A 21,341-nucleotide genomic window follows, 5' to 3' on the forward strand; every position below is an offset into this window, starting at 1 on the left:
TAGAGAGATTTATTTTAAGGCATTGACTCCCGTGATTATGGAAGGTTACAAAAAGCTGGAAATCTGTGGGGTGGGCTGTCAGGGAAGATTTGGTTTTGCAGCTCAGTATGAAGGCAGTCTGTTGGCAGATTTCTTACTCAGGGAAAATTGGTCTTTTTCTATTAAACTTTCAAGTGATTGGATGAGGCTCGCTCACATCATGGAAGGTAATCAGCCTTACACAAAGTCTGCTGATTTCAGTGTTGATCTCCTCTAAAATAATACCTTAACAGACATGTCTAGAACAATACTGGACCAAATAACAGATATTATGGACCCACTCAAGTTGATGTAAATTAACCATTATAGCTTTCAAGCCTGGTTTTATGCTTCGTGATTTTAGGCTAAATTTGCAGCACATGGGGCTTTGATTTAATACGTTGAATTCCTCAAGTGACTTCAGCACAACACTTGACCATTTATGCTTCATCTTCTTATAAAACCAGGATTTTTTTTTTATCCCTAGTACTTTTGTGAGGTTCAAATAAAGTAATTTATGTGAAACATTATTGTCACTATTTTTCATTGTGCAAATGTAATGTATTTTATTCTATATTTATAGATTGAGGTGCTTACTCAACAAAAAAAACCCAAAGTAGATAAATACATGAAGAAAAATTTCATTTTATAGATTTAAAATAAATTTAAAGATTTAAACTAACCAGTTATCTACATTAATAACCATAAAAGTTATTTATAACTCCTTTGGTATTGGCATCTAATGTGGTCTGTATTTCTTTCACAGGATATTAAAGGTAACATGGTCATTTAAGATAACTGTATATTTAGTTAGAAATATTTCCTGCGTAAAAAAATTGGTTTCGTAGAGGACTGAAATGAGTATATTTTCTTGTATGTAAATGTTTAACTACATGAAGAAGCAATGTTAAAATAAGAAAAGCTTGTTTCTTTTAACAGTTCATTCTTAGTCAAGAAGATATAACAACTATTTTTAAAACATTAAATGGCAATATATGGTATGAAGAAGGTCATAGTGCTTTACCTGCAGGACTAAAGGATGAAAGTAGCGTTACCAGTGGAGCTACTAATGCTTCATACCATACAGGAGGTATGTTCTTAACATGAAATCAGTTTCTTCTTCTTTCCTCCATCTTGCCTGTGCATTCCTCCTCACATACACACATTTTTCCTCTTCCTTCTTCCTCCATCTAGTTTTGGGTAAAATAAGATCTATTTGAAAAATCATCGGAATGATGATTTTTTTTTCTTTGAATCAAAAGTCCTAATCCTGTTGTTAGGAAAATCCCTTAGTGATCTTTTTATCCTTACTTCCCAGTGGGCCCTTATTTTTAATTTTTCTTGCCCATCCCCCCCTTCTCCTTAAAGTGTAGAGCAGTATATACTTCTGATAAAATCTTTTATGTTGATAATCCAGAGTATTAAAATATTAGAGATGTCAAGAGACTATTATCATTAGTAGATAACAGATTTCACAAATATTTAGAAGATAGATGAATGGAACAGAAGGAATTTTAGCACAACCATTCTTAGTAATCAATAAAATGTAGACCACAAATTTGGATCAGAAAGACTATAGAGTATTTGAGCACTTTTAACAAACTTTAACTGACATTAATACAATATTATACTCTAGTGTAAGAACTACTAGAATTCCTTTAGTGTAGAAAACACCTATTAATGATCAATGACCAAAAAAAAAAAAAAAACCAATATTATACTCAACAATTGGAAAATACACATTTTTTAAGTACCCCTGGAATGTTCACAGATATACCACTTTGGGAGCCATCAGCTTTTCTGTCCAAATGGAATTAAATAACAATCAATGATAATAAAATACCAAAAAATTATTGAAATATTTGGACATTGAATAATTTCTGAATAACTCAAATGAGTCAAAATAAGAGATATGGGAATTTACTAACTTTTTTAAACTAAAAGATAATAAACATAGAATATTGTCAAAATTTGTGAGATGCAAATAAATTTGTAGTAGTAAAGGAGTATATTAGGAAGGAATAAGAATTTAGTATCAAAGATTAACCTTCTACCTCAAGAAAATAGAAGAAAATGAACAAGTTAAACCCAAGGTAATAAAAGGAAGATAGTAATACAGATCAGTATACATGTAAGAAGCGAAACAGATAAAATTAACAAAATTAAACATTGTTTTCATTGAAGAGACTAATTGATAAACCCATAGCAGTACTCAGAAAGAATAAATTACCAATACCAGAATTTAATAGCTTGCTATAGATCGCTACCAGTATAACAAGGGAATGTTATTAATTTATGACAATTTCTATAACTTTTATGCATATAGAAACTCTAAGTAGCCTTGTGTCTAATAAAGGGATTGAAATAATGCTAGTGTTAGACACACTTTTTTGGAGAATGTAGAACATTCACTAGTTTATTTTGTAAGGCAGGCATTACATTGATCAAAAAACACATACACAACAAAAAAAATCACTATGAGGGTAATATCACACACTAGATCCCATATGAAGACCAATATAAAAACTCTTAGCAACATATTAGCATACTGAATCCAGCAATAAAGAGGTGCAGTGGGTACAAGGGAACTTACTAGAGTGGTGTAAATGTTAAATATCTTAATTGGAGTGTTGGTGATTTTGATGTATATATTTATTAAATCTCAAATTGTCAGATAATATCTGTATATTTTACCCATGTAAATTTTACTTCAGTCTGAAAAAAGTCACCTGGTGTGGTGGTACTTGTGGCTGAAGTTAGAATGAGAATTAGGAATTGCTATGTTTTTATATTAACTCCATTCTATATATACTATGGCACAAAAGAAAATTTTGGGACATCTCTGTTAAATCGAACTCTGCCTTTCCTGATATTTTTTTTCTTGTATCCAATAATATTTTTCCAAGGAACAACTGTTACCACAGCTGCTGTGGTAGAAGTACATTCACAGTCCTCTCAAGTTAAGACAACACTAAATATAAGCTTCAGAACTGATTATCTCACCATGGTACTGTACAGTCCAAATCCTGACCAGGTAAGCTAAGGAAGAAGAAAATGTTTTTCACTTGATGAAAATCATAACAGATGACTGTTTATTATGATAACAATTGTTAATATTTCTTGTGTATTTTACAGTATTTGTTCCTCTCAGAATAGTAATTGATATTTTCACCCTAATAATAAAATAAGTTTAACTATTTCCCCTTTTGAATTAGTTTCTTTCCTATAGCCAGTGATGTGAAAAATAAACTTTTTAAGTTATATTTTTTTAACCTTTCATTAGTGAGTCCTTTGGAGATATTGATAGATAATGTGATAGTTCATGTCTTAAGATATGCATTAGACATACGTTTTTGTTTAAAATTTGTATTTCTTCTTCCACAGACTTCCTTTACAGATGTTCGTGATCCTTCTCTGAAACTTGCTGAGTTTAAATTGGAAAATATTATAAGTAATTTAAAAATGTGTACAGATGATTCAATATTGTCTTCCTTCTTACTAAAAAACTGTATTTTAGATGATAAAAGACCTCATGTCAAAAAGGCAACGCCTAGGTAATATGTGTATTATTAATATTTTTATACAATTTATTCCCCAAATTGCATGTTCATTTCTGAGTACATCCTGGGTACATTTGGAACTTCAGCTCAATTGAATCAATGTTCTCAGTCAGCTTTGAAAATCTCCTGGTCCAGTTATGTGCTGTTCTTGCTGGATGATTGATGGATTAGTTAAATAGAAATACTGAGCCTGGCTAAGTTTTTAAATTCTATATTACCTTATTTTTTATTCATGAGTATTGTGATTGGAAAATATGAAAAATTGAGAAGAAAAAATACGCTGAGTTTCAATATTCTGATATTTTCTTAAAGATATACATTGTAGTTTATAAAAATTGTGCTCCAGAAGTTTGTAAGTCTATTATTTGGAGGATTTTGTGATTTTCCTGGAAGAAATGATTCAAGAATACTGGTTTGCTCTCAGTGAAAGGGATTAGAGATCTTTGAGTTTATTGGCGTGTTTAATGACTTGTATGCTACTCATAGGAATTGTTATTGTGTTTTTTTCAGAATGATAGGACTTACAGTTGGGTTTGACAAAAAGGACATGATGGATGTAAGATACAGGAAAGTCAAAGATGTTTGTGTGACTGATTTAGTCCTCCAAGAAACGTATATTTGTGCAAGTGTGGAATTTCTGCTGACGGTTGCAAATGTCTTCCTTGAGGCCTATACCACAGGCACTGCCGTAGAAACCAGTGTTCAAGCATGGACTACTAAGGAAGAAGGTTAGTTACTAAGATATTTAGCATCTGTGATTTGGAAGTACTGCACTAGCACTTAATCTTGATTAGAAACGAGATGCAAAATTAAGTTATTTAGTAAATTCAAATCTTGTTTTTTCAGAGGTAAGAGGAAAATTCAAATGCATTTTCTTCTAGGTTGTGCAGTTTTGCATTTTTTTCATAGTGTGACTATATATTGGGTTAAAAAATCATAAGAACTTCATTGGAATAAGTTATTGTGTATCATTGTAGGCAGTAATTTGAAAGAATTTGTTGATGGAAGAAAACGGAAAATAATGAACTGACTACTCTTTTTCATAGTAGAGATACTGTTTTAACTCAGTACTCATTTTTTTTTTTGTTGAGATTTACAGTTTTCAGCTATCTTTTACATATTTCATTGTAATACAATGAAAAGTAAAAAGGGTATCAGTTTTAAATAATGGAGATTTTACCCACATTTTGAAATATTCTTGACTATCTAGCTTAAGTCTTTACTAAGAGACTGCTTTGAGAATAAGATTCTTTTATTTTACCTTTTAATTATAATGCAAATAATATTTTCCCATAAGTAACAAATTATTCGTAAATATAGGCATAACATAAATATTTTAAAACATTAAATGTATTCTATTTCTATTTTAGTGCCTACACAGGAGTTAGAGAAGTGGGAAATTAATATTATTATTAAAAATCCTGAAATTGTGTTTGTGGCTGATATGACAAGAAATGATGCTCCTGCTTTAGTCATTACCACACAATGTGAAATTTGTTGGAAAGGTGACAGTGAAAACAATACAATGACAGCTGCCATTAAAGATCTCCAAATGAGAGCATGCCCATTTCTTCCAGTCAAAAGAAAAGGCAAAATCACTACTGTGAGTTTACAGTTTAATTGTTTAATTTTAAGCTATTTGGGACTAAGTTTATACTATTTTAGAAAATTACCTACATACTTTCTAACCTTCCTCTGTAAAATACTCTTCTTTCTGCTTGGAGAGCCTAATCTTGATTTTTGTTAAACCAGCCTTAAAAATCTTTCATTCTTCTGGTTGTTACTCATTGTAACTCTACAGTGTGATTCTTAGTGATCTCTTCTAAGAAGTGGCTTACATCTTGGTATTTCTTACTCTGGCTTTCTGCACATGTCAAGTTCACACTGCTCTTTTGCCTTTAAGACCAGCTGTTTGTTATGTTGTTTCAATTTTACTGTCTCAGTTATTTCTCTCCTTTGTGGGCACATTTTTCAGATAACGTGTTTTTGCTTTTCATGCTTTTCATTTATTTGAATCTTCAGACATTTGCTTTGACATACTGTGCATTTGTATCTTACTGTCCAGTGATCTCTTGGCCTTCCTCCTCTTAGTAACTCTTCTTAAAGTTCATTCCATCAGACATTTTTTTCTAATTAGCTATCTGACTCCTAGTACTCATAAAACAGTTATAAAAATTTTTAGTCTTATATTATGGATAAGTAATAGAAGCATAAATGTATTATGCTAATGCTAATGTATTATGCTAAGATGATCTATTGTATAATTTTGTTATAAGTAAGTATATATGATTGCTTAGGATATATAATATTACAGACTGTTTACCTAGTTTGCAAGTCTGATGGCCGACCACTTAGAACAAGAAATAGAAAATGAAGGGCATACCCATTAACTTTTAGGTTATGCATTAGAAAACTTATATTTATTCTTTACATCCTTTTGACTTGAACATTGGAGAATTGGGCTTTTCTCTGAGCTACTGTGTGTTCATTTAAAACTATCGTTACTCTGAAGAGGAGAAACAGATAGCAGGTGGCAACTGGAGGCCTTCCTGCCCAGCCCTGAACTGCTTTGTTTTCATTGGGTACTTCCTACTGAATTGGATACTACAGGATTGCTTTAGTTGTTGAATATTAACCAGCTTTTGCATGCCAGATGCATCTAGGTAGTTCCATAGAGTTTATTTTTGACTAGAAAACTTTCATTTCTAATCTCTGCATTCTGCCTATTTTCACTTCACTTTGATGATTTTGTAAAGGGTGCTTTAACAATAGGTTTGTTGGAGGAGGATAAGTAACATCTCTAATCATTTTATTTTACTTATTTTTTTTGGCCACAGACTGGCTGCAGTATCTGATGTTAAGAACTTTCAGAATAAAGAGGAGCCATAGTCTTTATTTCTTGTTAAAACTCCTCTTTAGAACATGAATTTCCTCAGTGTTTTTCTTTCAATTATAGTACTCTGAAAATAGCAGAAAGAAGGAACTAATACACAGCAACATTCTAGATATTCCAAACTTATCTGGTTAAAATTTTATATTTTTCCTTGAAGTATGTGTGTGATCTGCTTTCAAGATATCACCAGTAGCTGCTTTATTAAATATTTTGATATAGCATTGTTAGTCATCAGCTCTGTATTTTGAAAGATCTTTTGTCCATCCAATTGCTAATTTAATTACAAATTTCTATTAGTTAGGCTATTAATAGTTTCCTATACCAGAGATTCTCCCCAAAAGTAACTAAAGCATGGTAGACCTGCGTTATTCTTTCTGTACATGTATATTACAGAATGATAGCTGTGGAAATCAGGCTCTTTCAATCATGTTGTTTTGCTATCCATAGGATGTAACTCAACCTGATATTCAAAGGTAGTATACATATATGTCCTTTGCAATTTGTTAGGGGTGAGCGGTACTTAGAAAGAGAGAACGTGAAAGGATAAAGAGATGGTAATTTCCAGAAGTTGCAGATAATACTTCTTGACATTCTTTTGTTCAGAATTTTGTAGTACACCTGATTGTGTTTTTTCTCAATAGGAAATTTGGAATTTCTAGTGTCATCCCTTATGACCTTTTGATCTTTTCTTCCTTCCCATTCCCTCTTGACCTCAGAAACCTCATTACTGATGTCACTGTCCACCAGTTTTGTAAATATTTTGCTTTGTTTCTTTATGTTACTCATGCGACTTCCTCCAATATTTGTCGTTATCTTTCTGACTTACTCTTTGCCCCCCCTCCTTGAGTTCCTTCCATTGTGTTTTAAATGTTAATGTTTTGTCTCTTCTTATGACTGAATATTATTCCATTGTGTGGATATGTTGTATCTTCTTATCCAATCTTCTATTAGTGGATACTTAGGTTGCTTCCAAATCCTAGCTATTGTAAATAATTCTGCAATAATCATTATGGAGTATACAGTGTTTTAAAATAATTTTTTGCTGTTTGGATAGATATCCAGAAATGGGATTGCTGGATGATACTGTATTTCCATTTCTAGTTTTTAAAGATAAGTCCAGATTACCTTCCAAAATGGCTGCACCAGTTTACATTCCCATCAACAATGTATTGCTTTTCCTTTTCCCTCTGCATCCTTTTCAGCATTTGTGGAGGTCTTTTTGGTATATATCATTCTCACAGTGTGAGATGATATCCCATTCTCATCATCATTTTTAATAAGGGAAATACAAGGTAAACTCAGAATGGGATTTCCCTTATTATACAAGGTAAACTCAGAATGTATTTCCCTTATTAAAAATGATGATGAGGGGGGGCGGAGCAACATGGCGGCGAGGAGACGCTGCGAGTAAGATCTCCCATTAAAAAAAGTTAATAGGGAGGAAAAGCGGCAGGTCCCAGTGAGAACTGGGACACGGAAGATAAACGGACGACTCCAGCAAACTGCCCGAAGAAGAAAGTTGCCATAAAAGAGGACGAGAAGGGAGGGAAGCGCAGAACCCTGCTCCCCTCCCCCGCCCACAAAGTCGGCACTCTCCGACCGACCGGCAGAAAGGAGGGAAACAACAAACCAAAACGGCCAACAAGAAAAACGGACGCAGCAAGTGGGACTGTGAGTGGAAAGGAACTATTGCAGCCACCACACCCTGTGAACGGGAGAGGCGAACCCTGCAGGATCCGCCGCGGAGGTGAGCTCCAGGCGCCATTAAAGAGAGCCACGCCCCCCAGGAGGAGACCAGCACCAGCACACAGCCCCGGCCGCCCGGTAAGGTTGCCTGCGGAAAGCGGCGCGGATCCGGACCGGATCGCAGCTGCCCAGGTCCCCGCGCCTGCGACCTAGGCTTGCGGGGAGACGGCGGAGGCCCTCCCTGAGTGAGCAGGAACAAGGCGCCCAGGCAGGGGAGCGGGATTCAAAAGGCGCCATTCCCGCGCCACTGATCTGGGCTACAGCCCGTGTCCTGGAACTGAGGGCTTTGGAACTGAGACCCGGGGCACGAAATTAGGGGGAGACGGCGGAGGCCCTCCCTGAGTGAGCAGGAACAAGGCGCCCAGGCAGGGGAGCGGGATTCAAAAGGCGCCATTCCCGCGCCACTGATCTGGGCTACAGCCCACGTCCTGGAACTGAGGGCTTTGGAACTGAGACCCGGGGCACGAAATTAGGGGGAGACTGCGGAGGCCCTCCCTGAGTGAGCAGGAACAAGGCGCCCAGGCAAGGGAGCTGTATTCAAAAGGCGCCATTCCCGCGCCACTGATCTGGGCTACAGCCTGCGTCCTGGAACTGAGGGCTTTGGAACTGAGACCCGGGGCACGAAATTAGGGGAAGACTGCGGAGGCCCTCCCTGAGTGAGCAGGAACAAGGCGCCCAGGCAAGGGAGCTGGACTCAAAAGGCGCCATTCCCGCGCCACTGATCTGGGCTACAGCCCGCATCCTGGAACTGAGGGCTTTGGAACTGAGACCCGGGCACGAAATTAGGGGGAGACGGCGGAGGCCCATCCTGAGTGAGCAGGAACAAGGCGCCCAGGCAGGGGAGCAGGATTCAAAAGGCGCCACTCCCGCACCACTGATCTGGGCTACAGCCCGTGTCCTGGAACTGAGGGCTTTGGAACAGAGACCCGGGGCACGAAATTAGGGGCGTGGGTTCCCCACGACGGTGGGGCACAAGGCAGACACAGCACCCCAAAGCCATTGAGGTGTACCCTACCATCCCCGCTCTGCTCCCTGTCCCACGGGGTGGAAAATCAGCTCCCCAAGGGCTCTAGGAGAGATCTCTGGCACCACCTAGCGACTTGAAGCCAGCAGAGGCTCCTGAAGGAGCTAGTGGCCAGCTGGGGAGTTTGCCCACACCGGGCCCCTTCCGAACAAGTAGTCTGAGCCCACAGGGAGAGCGAGCACCCACAGCCGGGGCAGACCAGGTGCGCAGAAGAGTGTGCCTGAGACCAGACACGCAGGGAGTGTGTCCCACATCACCATTTTAGAACAGGGACATTTCTTCAGTAAAGACTACCTGCAGAAGGCTTCCTCAGGAGCCAGAGGTGAGCGGGGGAAGTTCGCCCACGCCAGACCCCCTCTGGCCTGCAGTCCAAGCCCAGAGGGGAGCAGGAACCCACCGCCGGGGCAGACCAGGCGCACAGGGGAGTGTGTCCCTACATCGGCATTTTAGAACAGGGACCTTTCTCCAGTAAAGACTGCTTGAAACTGACAGATGACTCCTGGAAGAACCAGAGGGGAACAGAGAAGCCCACCCAAGATGCCGGCCAGTCCCAACAACACACTGTCCCAACGCATACGGCAAATTAGAAAACAGACAGTAGGGAAGAGAAGAACCACACGCAACCTAGCAACTCTCCAGAGAAAAAGCACACCACAAAAAGAAAGCCAGCCCCCAGATTGCAAAGACAATAACTTGGAAGAATTTCTGAGCCTTCCAGAAAGAGAATTTAAAATTGCCGTGATTAAAAAACTAACAGAAGTCATAAAGGAAAACAATGATAAGGGAAAAATAATCAACGATCAGAAGAATGCAATTGAGTCCCTAGAGAGGGAAAACAATGGTCAGAAGAAAGAAATTGAGTCCCTAAAGAGGGAAGTAAAAGAAATGCAGGAGATCAAAGAATTAATGGAAGAACTAAAGAATTCTGGGAAAAGCAATGAAAGCAGAATAGATGAAATGGAAGAACGAATAAGTAATCTTGAAGACATAGAAATAAAAAGAACCAAAACAGAAAAGGAAAGAGAAGTACGAAGGAAAAAGAACGAAGAAAGACTTCGGGAACTATCTGACTCCATGAGGAAAGGAAATATAAGAGTTATAGGAATACCAGAAGGAGAGGAGAGAGATGTAGGAACAGAGAAAATATTCAAAGAGATAATTGAAGAGAACTTCCCAAATGTGAAGAAGGAGCTGAAAATTGATATACAAGAAGCAAGAAGAACACCAAACTTCCACGACGAAAGGAAAAATACAGCAAGACACATAATAGTAAAGCTCCCAAGAATCCAGGACAAGGAAAAAATAATGAAGCTGGCAAGAGGGAAGAAACAGATAACATTCAAAGGAAAACCAATCAGGCTGACATCAGACTTCTCCGAAGAAACACTACGGGCAAGGAGAGAGTGGAGGGACATAGTCAACAGACTCCAAGAAAACAGATGCCAACCAAGAATACTCTATCCCGCAAAGCTCTCCTTCCTCTTTGAAGAAAGAATATGGACCTTTCCAGACAAACAGAAACTCCAGAATTTCATTGCAACTAAACCCCCACTCCAAAAAATACTACAAGGAGTCCTAAAGCCAGAACCTCAGAGGGACGAATAACAATGAAAGAAGGCCAAAAAAAAAAGTTATTAAAAGAATAAATAAATAAAATCAAAGGAAAGACAAACACAATGGCAAATACAGATGTTAACATATCAATAATAACTCTGAATGTAAATGGACTAAACTCTTCAATAAAAAGACACAGAGTTGCAGCCTGGATTAAGAAACAAAACCCAACCTTTTGCTGTCTCCAGGAAACACATTTAGCTACAAAAGATAAACATAGGCTCAAAGTTAAAGGATGGAAAACAATCCTACAAGCAAATGGACCAAAAAAGAAAGCAGGAACAGCTATACTTATATCAGATAAAACAGATTTCAAACTCAAAAAGATAAAAAGAGACCCCAAGGGTCACTACATTATGATCAAGGGGACAATACTTCAAGAAGAAATAACACTCATTAACATATACTCACCAAACGAAGGAGCACCAAAATATATCAGACAACTGTTGTCCTCTCTGAAAACAGACATCAGAGAAAACACATACGTAGTGGGAGACTTCAACACACCACTATCAACAATGGATAGATCAACAAGACAAAAAATAAGTAAAGAAACTAAAGCTCTAAATAAGGACCTAGAGCAATTGGGCTTAACAGACATCTATAGAACACTAAACCCCAAAAAAACGGAGTACACATTTTTCTCAAGCGCACACGGATCATTCTCCAGGATCGATCACATACTGGGGCACAAGACAAACATCAACAGATACACCAAGATTGAAATCATATCAACCATCTTTTCTGACCATGAAGGCATCAAACTAGAAATAAACCATAAAAAGAAGGCAAGGAACTTTCCTACCTCATGGAGATTAAAAACCACACTACTGGAAGACCATTGGACTAATGAGGAGATCAAAGAAGAAATTAAAAAATTTTTTGAATTGAACGACAAGGAGGACACCAATATCCTAAATGTATGGGATGCAGCAAAAGCAGTAATAAGAGGAAAATATATAGCAATAGAAGCTCACATCAAGAAACAAGAAAGAACGCAAAGAAACAACCTAATCTCAAAGCTCAAAGATCTAGAAAAAGAACAACAAAAAAACCCCAAAACCAGTAGAAGAAAAGAAATAATAAAAACCAAAGCAGAAATAAATGAAATTGAAACTAAAAAAACAATCCAAAAGATCAATGAAACCAAGAGCTGGTTCTTTGAAAAAATCAATAAAATAGACAAACCCCTAGCCAGGCTCACAAAGGAAAAAAGGGAGAAAGCACAAATAAACAGGATCATCAATGAAAGAGGAGAAATCACAACGGACACAGCAGAAATCAAAAGAATAATCAGTAACTACTATGAACAGTTATATGGAAACAAGTTCAACAATCTAGAGGAGATGGACAAATTCCTACAACTCTACAATCACCCAAAGCTAGATAAAGAAGAAATAGAACACCTAAACAGACCAATTACAATTAGCGAAATTGAAATGGTAATAAAACACCTCCCCAAAAACAAAAGCCCAGGACCTGATGGATTTACAAATGAATTCTACCAAACATTCAGAGACGAATTAGTGCCTATCCTTCACAAACTCTTCCAAAAAATTGAGAAGGAAGGGACAATACCAAACACGTTTTATGAAGCCAACATTACACTAATACCAAAACCGAACAAGGACAACACAAAAAAGGAAAACTACAGGCCAATCTCCCTAATGAACACTGATGCAAAAATCCTCAATAAAATTTTAGCTATCAGAATCCAACAATGTATCCATAAGATAATTCACCACGACCAAGTTGGATTCATTCCAGGGGCACAAGGATGGTTTAACATCCGAAAATCAATCAACGTTATCCAACACATCAACAAAAAGAAATATAAAAACCATATGATAATATCAATAGATGCTGAGAAAGCTTTCGACAAAGTGCAACACCCATTCATGATAAAAGCCCTTGAAATTCTTGGGATACAAGGAACATACCTCAACATCATAAAGGCCATCTATGACAAGCCAACAGCCAGTATCATTCTCAATGGTGAAAAGCTGAAAGCAATTCCATTAAGATCTGGAACAAGACAAGGATGTCCACTCTCACCATTGCTTTTCAATATAATACTGGAAGTCCTAGCCAGGGCAATAAGACAAGAGAAAGACGTCCAAGGAATCCAAATAGGAAAAGAAGAAGTCAAACTATCACTATTTGCAGACGATATGATATTATATATAGAGAACCCCAAAAACTCCACAGAAAAGCTAATTCAACTCATCAATCAGTTCAGTAAAGTGGCAGGATACAAAATCAACACGCAAAAGTCAGTAGCCTTCCTACACACAAACAATAAATCTGAAGAAGAAGAAATCAAAAAGACCATCCCTTTTGTTATTGAAACAAAAAAAATCAAATATTTGGGAATAAATCTAACAAAAGAGGTAAAGGACCTATACAAAGAAAACTATAAAACACTGTTAAAAGAAATAGAAGAAGACACAAAGAAATGGAGAGACATCCCCTGCTCATGGATTGGAAGAATAAACATTATTAAAATGGCCATCCTTCCAAAAGCAATATACAGATTCAATGCTATTCCAATCAAAATTTCAATGTCATTCTTCAAAGAAATAGAACAATTATTGATGAAATTCATATGGAATCACAAAAAACCCCGAATAGCCAAAGCTCTCCTGAAAAAAAAAGAAGGGAATGGAGGCATCAGACTCCCAGACTTCAAACTATACTACAAAGCCATAATCATCAAAACTGCATGGTATTGGAACAAGAACAGACATACAGACCAATGGAATCGAATAGAAAATCCAGAAATAAACCCACAGATTTATGGTCAACTAATCTTTGACAAAGGAGCAAAGAATATGCATTGGAGCAAAGAAAGTTTGTTCAATAAATGGTGCTGGGAAAACTGGGTCGCTACATGCAAAAGAATGAAGCTTGACCACCACCTCACACCATACACAAAAATCAACTCAAAATGGATTAAAGAACTAGACATAAGACCTGAAACCATAAAATATATAGAAGGAAATATAGGCGAAACACTACGTGATTTGCACATCAAAGACATCTTTACAGACACATCACCCAAAGCAGTGATAGTGAAGGCAAAGATAAACAGCTGGGACTACATCAAATTAAAGAGCTTTTGCACAGCAAAAGAGACAATAACAAAAACAAAGAGAAACCCCACCAACTGGGAGAACATTTTTGCACCCAACACTAATGATAAAGGACTGATCACAAAAATCTGCAAAGAGCTGATGAGACTCAACAACAACAAAGAAAATAATCCAGTCAAAAAATGGGCAGAAGAGCTTAAAAGAAACTTCTCTGAAGAGGAAATGCAAATGGCCAACAGGCATATGAAAAAATGTTCAACATCACTTGTCATCAGGGAAATGCAAATCAAAACTACCATGAGATACCATCTTACACCAGTGAGAATGGCACATATTAAAAAAACTAGCAACAACAAATGTTGGCGAGGGTGTGGAGAAAAAGGAACTCTTCTGCACTGTTGGTGGGAGTGCAAACTGGTCCAACCACTGTGGAGAGCTGTGTGGAGATTTCTGGACCTACTAAACATAGAGCTTCCATATGATCCAGCAATTCCACTCCTAGGTATTTACCCAAAGGACACAGAAACATCAATTCCAAAGAACACCTGCACCCCTATGTTTATAGCAGCACTGTTTACAATAGCTAAGCTTTGGAAACAACCCAAATGCCCAAAAATAGATGACTGGATCAAGAAGATGTGGTACATATATACCATGGAATATTACTCAGCATTCAAAAAAGATAAACACATGCAATTTGCAGCAACATGGATGGCGCTGGAAGGGATCATGCTCAGCGAAATAAGCCAAAAAGAAAAAGAAAAATACCGGATGGTCTCACTCATAGCAGGAATCTAGAAAACTTAAATAAGGGACCAGGAAAATGAATAACTATAAGATAGTGAAAATCAAAATCAACAAAAAACTATGAACCAGAGACACTTTTAGGGGGGCGGGAGGGGAGGGATTGGGGTCAGAATGGGGGGGCTGCAATTGTATGGGGAATATAACAATAAAATTTATTTAAAAAAAAAAAAAATTATAAAAAAAAAAAAAAAAAAATAAAAATGATGATGAGCGTTTCCCCCCTCTATCTGTTGATTTTCTGTGTAGTCCCTTTTGAAAATTGTTCAGATCTACTGCTCATTTTTTAATTGGGTTGATTTCTTCTTTTATTATGGTGGATGAGTTCTCTGTATGTCTTGATGGCTATGTGATTCTTGAATATTTTCTCCCATTCAGTAGGGGAGTACCCATTAAAAGTGGAAAACAAAAATTTGTTATATTAAAACATTAAGTTTGTGGTGATTTAAAATACAATAGTAGGACACAAATACGGATTTTTATACCAAAAATAAGATTCTTTTGTAGCATTTATTTAAAATGTGAGCTTTGGAAATGAGCATTATGCAAAGCTGTATAAAAGCTAAAGAAATTTTGAGGAGAATGCTAGAGAAAGCCTAAATTGTGTTGACTGGATTCTTGGTAGAACTGTGGCCATCGAGGTTGCTACCAAGGAGGACTCAAAAGGACGGTAAAGGATGTGTTATTTGGAAATTAGGGTGAAGACTTAGTGTGTAGTGACACAAAATTATATCTTGCAATTATATGGAAAAACAGAACTTGTAACTAAAAAATGTGAATATACAGCTAAGATGTCCAAACTTACTGATTTGAAGATTCTGTGCTGTTACATATTACTTACAGTAAAATGATAGCATAGAAAAATATGGGAAGAATGGATAAACAAAAAGAAGTAGAGTTTAATGATTTTTGTAATTTGCAGCTTTCCAATGGTAAAAGGTGATAACAGTTGAAAAAGCTGGCAAAAAAATGTAACACAGAGAAAAGACTGTGTAATTGTATAACCTTTTGCTAAAACCTCATTTTAAAATATCACAGTGTTCAGTCACAGAAAGGGTGGGCCTGTCAGGAAGGAGAATATCCTCCCACCCTATGGGTTCATCTTGGCTGATCAAATAATCAAATCAACATCAGGCCGATTAGTATGACCAAAATACCAAATTTAATTGTATACCTTTAGTGAATCTACATAGAAAAGAGGATTCTAAAGCCAATGAAAAAAATGGGTAGTATATAACCTGATCTAAGGAATAGTATAGGGACCTCGGCTTAAAGGGGACAATGGGGGTGGGGGGAGGTTTGGAGGGTGGTGGGGCGGTCTCACATGACAAGTACAGGTTAGCTCATAAGTGAAATCCAGATGCTCTCTTATTATAGATGTTTGCTCTCCCGAATAGATAGGTTCTTCAGAAAGACAAATATTTCTGATAATAACCCCAGTTCTGGGTTATACCCCCAATTTTCATTCTTCTGGGTAGTTAGGGAACAATAGAAGTTTCTCTTGATCCTGTAGGGCCTTCTTGGACTTCAACTGAAATATTTCAAAGTAGCATCTCTTTGGGGCAGCCTATCTTGAGGAACCTTATCTTGTAGACCCTTTTAAAAGATAAGTGTGTTTCATAGATCTCAGCCAAACCAGATGGAGTCTAGGAATTGTAAGGGTGTTTCCCCTTAGCCATCTCTGCAGTGGGTCTTAATTATCTCAAAAAGATTTGTGAGTTTGTCTTTTGTCTAATGGAGTGAAACCACATGAAACCCATGGAAGGTCCTCAGCATTCTTGAGAAAATTATTTTAGCAGAAATTGTACCAGCCTGAATTGAGAGGGGCAGTATAAAATAGATTGACAAGAAGCAGGATGATAAAATTACTCCACTGCACTATTGTGCCTACCTTCTATAAAAAAAAGGAAGGGTAGTCGGCAGATGGAACAGAATTATTCCGAGGATTTGAAACCTAATCAAGAAATTAATTTACCTTAGTGGATTTCAGAACTGCTTTGCAGTAGGGATTCCCTTTTACCTTCCATTTTCCCCTTTGAACTAGTATATCTGTGATTATTAATTACCCCATCTCTGTCTAAGCATTCCATGTTGGGAGTGGTGAAAACAAGTGATTCATCTTAGTTGCATAGTTCCACAAGCTATACTTAATAGATTATACTCAGGAATTTCATCAGCACCTGGGCCTGATTTAGATTTTAGACATCAAACTGATAGATAGGTGAAATTTTGGACTTTTGAATGAGTGGGAAATATAATTGAGCTGTATGGTAAGACACATACTTAGACGTTGAGATTTTGTACTTTGGGCTATAATGCGATGAGATGGTTGAGAACCTTAGGAGGTTTGAATATATTTTGCATTTGGAAGGGACATGATAACTAGGAATTAGCGGCAGAATTCTGCTTCCCATGGTCAGGGAATTCACATAATTTATAATAATAGGACGTATTTAGTAAGTTTGATGTATTTATGATATTCCCTCTCTTTGGTAGCTTTCCTATAGATCATTTCAATTTTATAATGGAAAAAAAATACCAAAGTGACATTTTATTAAGTGAAATAGGTATATAATTCATGTTTTATGAGTTTTTCATATACTGGAGTATATTTAAGAAATCTGTTACTTTGTTGTATAAATATTATTGCTAATGTTAATATTTGCTACTTACTGAATTAATGAGTTAAGGAAGAGAATATTAAGAAGTGCCATTGAGTCACTTGTTTTTTAAAGCTATTTTGATTGTTTATTTCCATATTAGTCACTGCTAAGAAAGTCTTTAAATAGCTATATTTAACAATATTAATTTAGTGCTATTGATTTTTCTATCACAGGTTTTACAGCCCTGTGACTTGTTTTATCAAGCTACTCAGATTGGTACAGAGCCACAAGTGATTGACATATCAGTAAAATCTCTGACACTAAAGGTAAAATGTAGTTAGTTATTCAGCTCTTCAGTGTACTTAAATAATAACAATAAAAAACACAACAAAACAAAAATAAACAGACAACTATAAATCAGATATTCAGGGGAGGGGGAGGGAGAGGTATCAAAATGAGGGTGGGAAGAGCACAAGGGACTATGGTGATGTTGCACAGGTGAATCGGTGCTGGAAATTCTGTGGGGACTACACCTGAAAAGAAAGTACACTGTAAAAAAAAAATCAACAATGATGTAAAATATATATATAAATAAATATGTTATTAAAAAATCATTAAAACCTAGAAATAAGTTATGTAACAGCAAGTCTTTTCATCATTAAGCTAAAAAGGAAGCGATAGTTTTGAAAACATTTTTGTCACATTACTTACAAAGTGTATAATGGTATCATAATTAAGATTGTTAATCTAAAATGTTTATATGCAATAAATTGTATTTACTATTTCATGGAAGTAATGTTTTATATTGTGATTATTCAGCAAATGCTTTTAATATTTTTGAAAGTCTTATGTGCAAATTTTTTATTGCTTTTAATTGTTCCCCTTAGGTTTCACCAGTTATTATAAATACTGTGATTACCATAACTTCAGCACTTTATACATCTCAGGAAACCATCCCAAAAGGAACTGCTTCTTCTACAGCACAGTTATGGGAAAAGAAGGATAACAAGAATTTAAAAATGTGGTTTCTTGAAGAGCCAAATGAAGTTGAAAACATAGCCCAAACAATTGAATTGGTGCCCAAAGGAGAGATAATAAGAATGAACATTGATTCTATTTTTATAGTTCTTGAAGCTGGAGTTGGTCACAGAACAGTGCCTATGCTTTTGGCAAAGTCATGTTTTTCAGGGGAGGGCAAAAACTGGAGTACCCTAATAAATCTCCACTGTCAGCTTGAGCTAGAAGTAAGCATATGTAGTATTTTCCCAGTTTCTATACTTATGATATTACACATGGAATATTTTGGGAAATTTTTTACGTTAAGTGTACTGTAGATATAATGAATCAAAAAATTTACAGAAGAAAATTTACAAACATATGCCCTTGTTACAGTTGACTTATGCATATATTTTTACTTTTAGAGTATGTGTACATATTAAGCTTATATTTCAATTAATTTTATCAACTTCAGAATACATTTATTGATAGCTATTGATTAACTTTAAAATTATCTTTGAAGAATTAAAATGGAATCTTTTCTTTAATCAGCATTATATAAAAGTATAAGACAAAGTTTTTAATTCTTTGTTACTCTTCTAGGGGTGGTTCTAATGTAGAAGAAATGACTCAGCCAACAGACATGGGACAGTTTGGGAGTCCATTTTAGAAATATTAACATGCCTTATTTAAAAAATAAAAAAATTCTCTCTGTAGGTGCATTATTACAACGAAATGTTTGGTGTATGGGAGCCTTTGCTTGAACCCTTAGAAATTGACCAGTCTGAGGATTTTAGGCCATGGAATCTTGGAATCAAGGTATACTTGAAATCTGAAAAAATTATTTCAATACTTGAGGATATCCACCATACATGAGACACTTAATCACAGCAAAGTTTAAGTTTTCTCTTTATGAGACTTGCTTTATGCTTCCATGTTTGACCTCTGAATGTAATTTCTAAACCCAAGATCAATACCTCCTGTACTTGCTTCTGTTGCTTATAATTATGTTACATTCAGTATGTGTTAGACACCATTCTAAATAATGTGTTTTTGCTTTAACCCTCACAGCCACCCTTGGAAGAAGATAAAATTTTTGACAGCATGAGAGGGCTGAGACTAGAGAGGTTTAGGGACTTCCCAAAGTAATAATTGTCTCAAAGTAGAAGCAGTGGGATGCAATCTAGTTGCCAATTCCGCATTCTTAACTACCATGTTTTAATGGCTCTAGCCTCTCCATATAGGTGCTTGTCTATCCCATGTTCCTTTGTTCTCTGAAGGGTGCATACTGAAGGTTATGTCGTGTGCACATGTATGTACATACAATGCATATTATATATAATATATACAGGTGTATAACATACGTGTAGGCATATTATTACTTGCTTGAATTATGTTGTGAAGTATATTGTGCATATGAGAATCAAGACAGTTAAGTGAATGAAATTGTGCTTATTAAGCAGGATGCTGCAGAAATACTATCTAATAATGTTTCATTCAACCTGCAGACATATGTTCAGTAGTTTAAAACCAATTAAAGTAACAACAAAGGAGACTGAATTGGTATTGCCAGCCTTTTGTAGTTGATCATTATATTTTCCACGTGTTTCAGATACATGATTAGGATAAAAGAATGTTTTTGATTATTTTTACGTGAGAATAGATGTGACCATTAAATCTGTGAATCCTAAAACAAGGCAAATGATAATGATTTTCACAATCCTGGGCACTTCTCTGCCACTGTTGTTGGACTTTTAAGTCCAAATGAGTTATGTTATGCTCTTAGCAAATTTCCCTTCTATTTCTATAATTTATATGTCATTTTAGATGAAAAAGAAAGCAAAAAAGGCCATTGTTGAGTCAGATGCTGAAGAAGAAAATTATAAAGTGCCAGAATATAAAACTGTCATCACTTTCTATTCAAAAGACCAACTAAACATTACATTGTCCAAATGTGGCCTTGTAATGCTAAATAATTTAGCCAAGGTAAGAAAAGATATTTAAAACTCTAAATGTTGGTATAGTAAAATGAGTTGACCCTTTCATTGATTAAGAAGCCTTATTAAATTTGTGTCCATTAGTGTCCTGCTTGTCATTCAGTTTTCCACCTTTAACTTTGTTTACCACAACTCTTTCTTACCAGGCTTTTACAGAAGCTGCCACTGGATCTTCAGCTCCTTTCCTGAGGGACCTAGCGCCATTTATGATTTTAAATTCTCTTGGACTCACTATCTCTGTTTCACCAAGTGATTCTTTTAGCGTACTCAATGTTTCAGTGGCAAAAGCATATATATTGAATAATGAGGAAAGCTTAAATATGGATTATGTCCGAACTAAAGACAATGATCATTTTAATGCAATGACAAGCCTTAGCAGCAAACTCTTCTTCATTCTTCTTAGTAAGTGATGAATTACCTTCCTGGGACTTTATTTTATATTACACTTTGCATCTCATTTTACTCATTTGTATCAATCTTACAGATTTTTCATCTTACTAATAGGCTGGGAATTTTGTTTTTGCCTTTGCAAGACTTTGGAACTGTGTCTTTCTATTCCAGATTTTTACTTAATCAACTGCTTTATTTAAAGCATAGTAATTTACTACTTTGGGGGAGGAAAAATATTAGATCTTACCCTCACTCAACTTTTAGAGACTATTGATGGTTATTATTATAACTATATTTGGTATAATTTAGGGTTCCACCATTTGCAACTGAATTCAAATTGAGGTTTGAGTTCATGAAAATGGTACACTGTAATTTTTTTTTTTTTATGTTCTGCCTGTTGAGGTGCAGGTTTGTTGTCATTTGTGTATTTTCTGCTTCTCAAAGTTTTTTTTTATGAGATGAAAGTAAATAAATTCTTAAATTATGATAAAATTACTCATTGGAAGTTTAAAGTGCCCCAAAGCCTTTTGCACACTACATTCTTATGTGTAACATTTACAAATTATGGAGAAGGGCATTTGAAAGGTTTAGTTAGAAAAAAGGG

The 21,341-nt window shown here is 36.1% G+C and overlaps 1 protein-coding gene across 1 annotated transcript in view; it reads left to right on the forward strand.

The window, feature by feature from the left end:
• Nucleotides 1–21,341, forward strand: part of VPS13A (vacuolar protein sorting 13 homolog A) — a gene marked incomplete at its 3' end in the record, with an annotated part of 180,645 nt that overhangs the window by 93,955 nt on the left and 65,349 nt on the right. The window contains exons 35-44 of the mRNA XM_084236962.1: nt 958–1,108; nt 2,925–3,052; nt 3,403–3,572; nt 4,089–4,306; nt 4,949–5,181; nt 17,588–17,680; nt 18,242–18,598; nt 19,068–19,169; nt 20,178–20,336; nt 20,494–20,749. Coding sequence (XP_084093088.1) covers nt 958–1,108; nt 2,925–3,052; nt 3,403–3,572; nt 4,089–4,306; nt 4,949–5,181; nt 17,588–17,680; nt 18,242–18,598; nt 19,068–19,169; nt 20,178–20,336; nt 20,494–20,749 — 1,867 coding nt within the window. The remainder of the gene's footprint in view (nt 1–957; nt 1,109–2,924; nt 3,053–3,402; nt 3,573–4,088; nt 4,307–4,948; nt 5,182–17,587; nt 17,681–18,241; nt 18,599–19,067; nt 19,170–20,177; nt 20,337–20,493; nt 20,750–21,341) is intronic.

The sequence above is a fragment of the Talpa europaea genome, assembly GCF_964194135.1.
Source record: "Talpa europaea genome assembly, chromosome: 7".
NCBI lineage: Eukaryota > Metazoa > Chordata > Mammalia > Eulipotyphla > Talpidae > Talpa > Talpa europaea.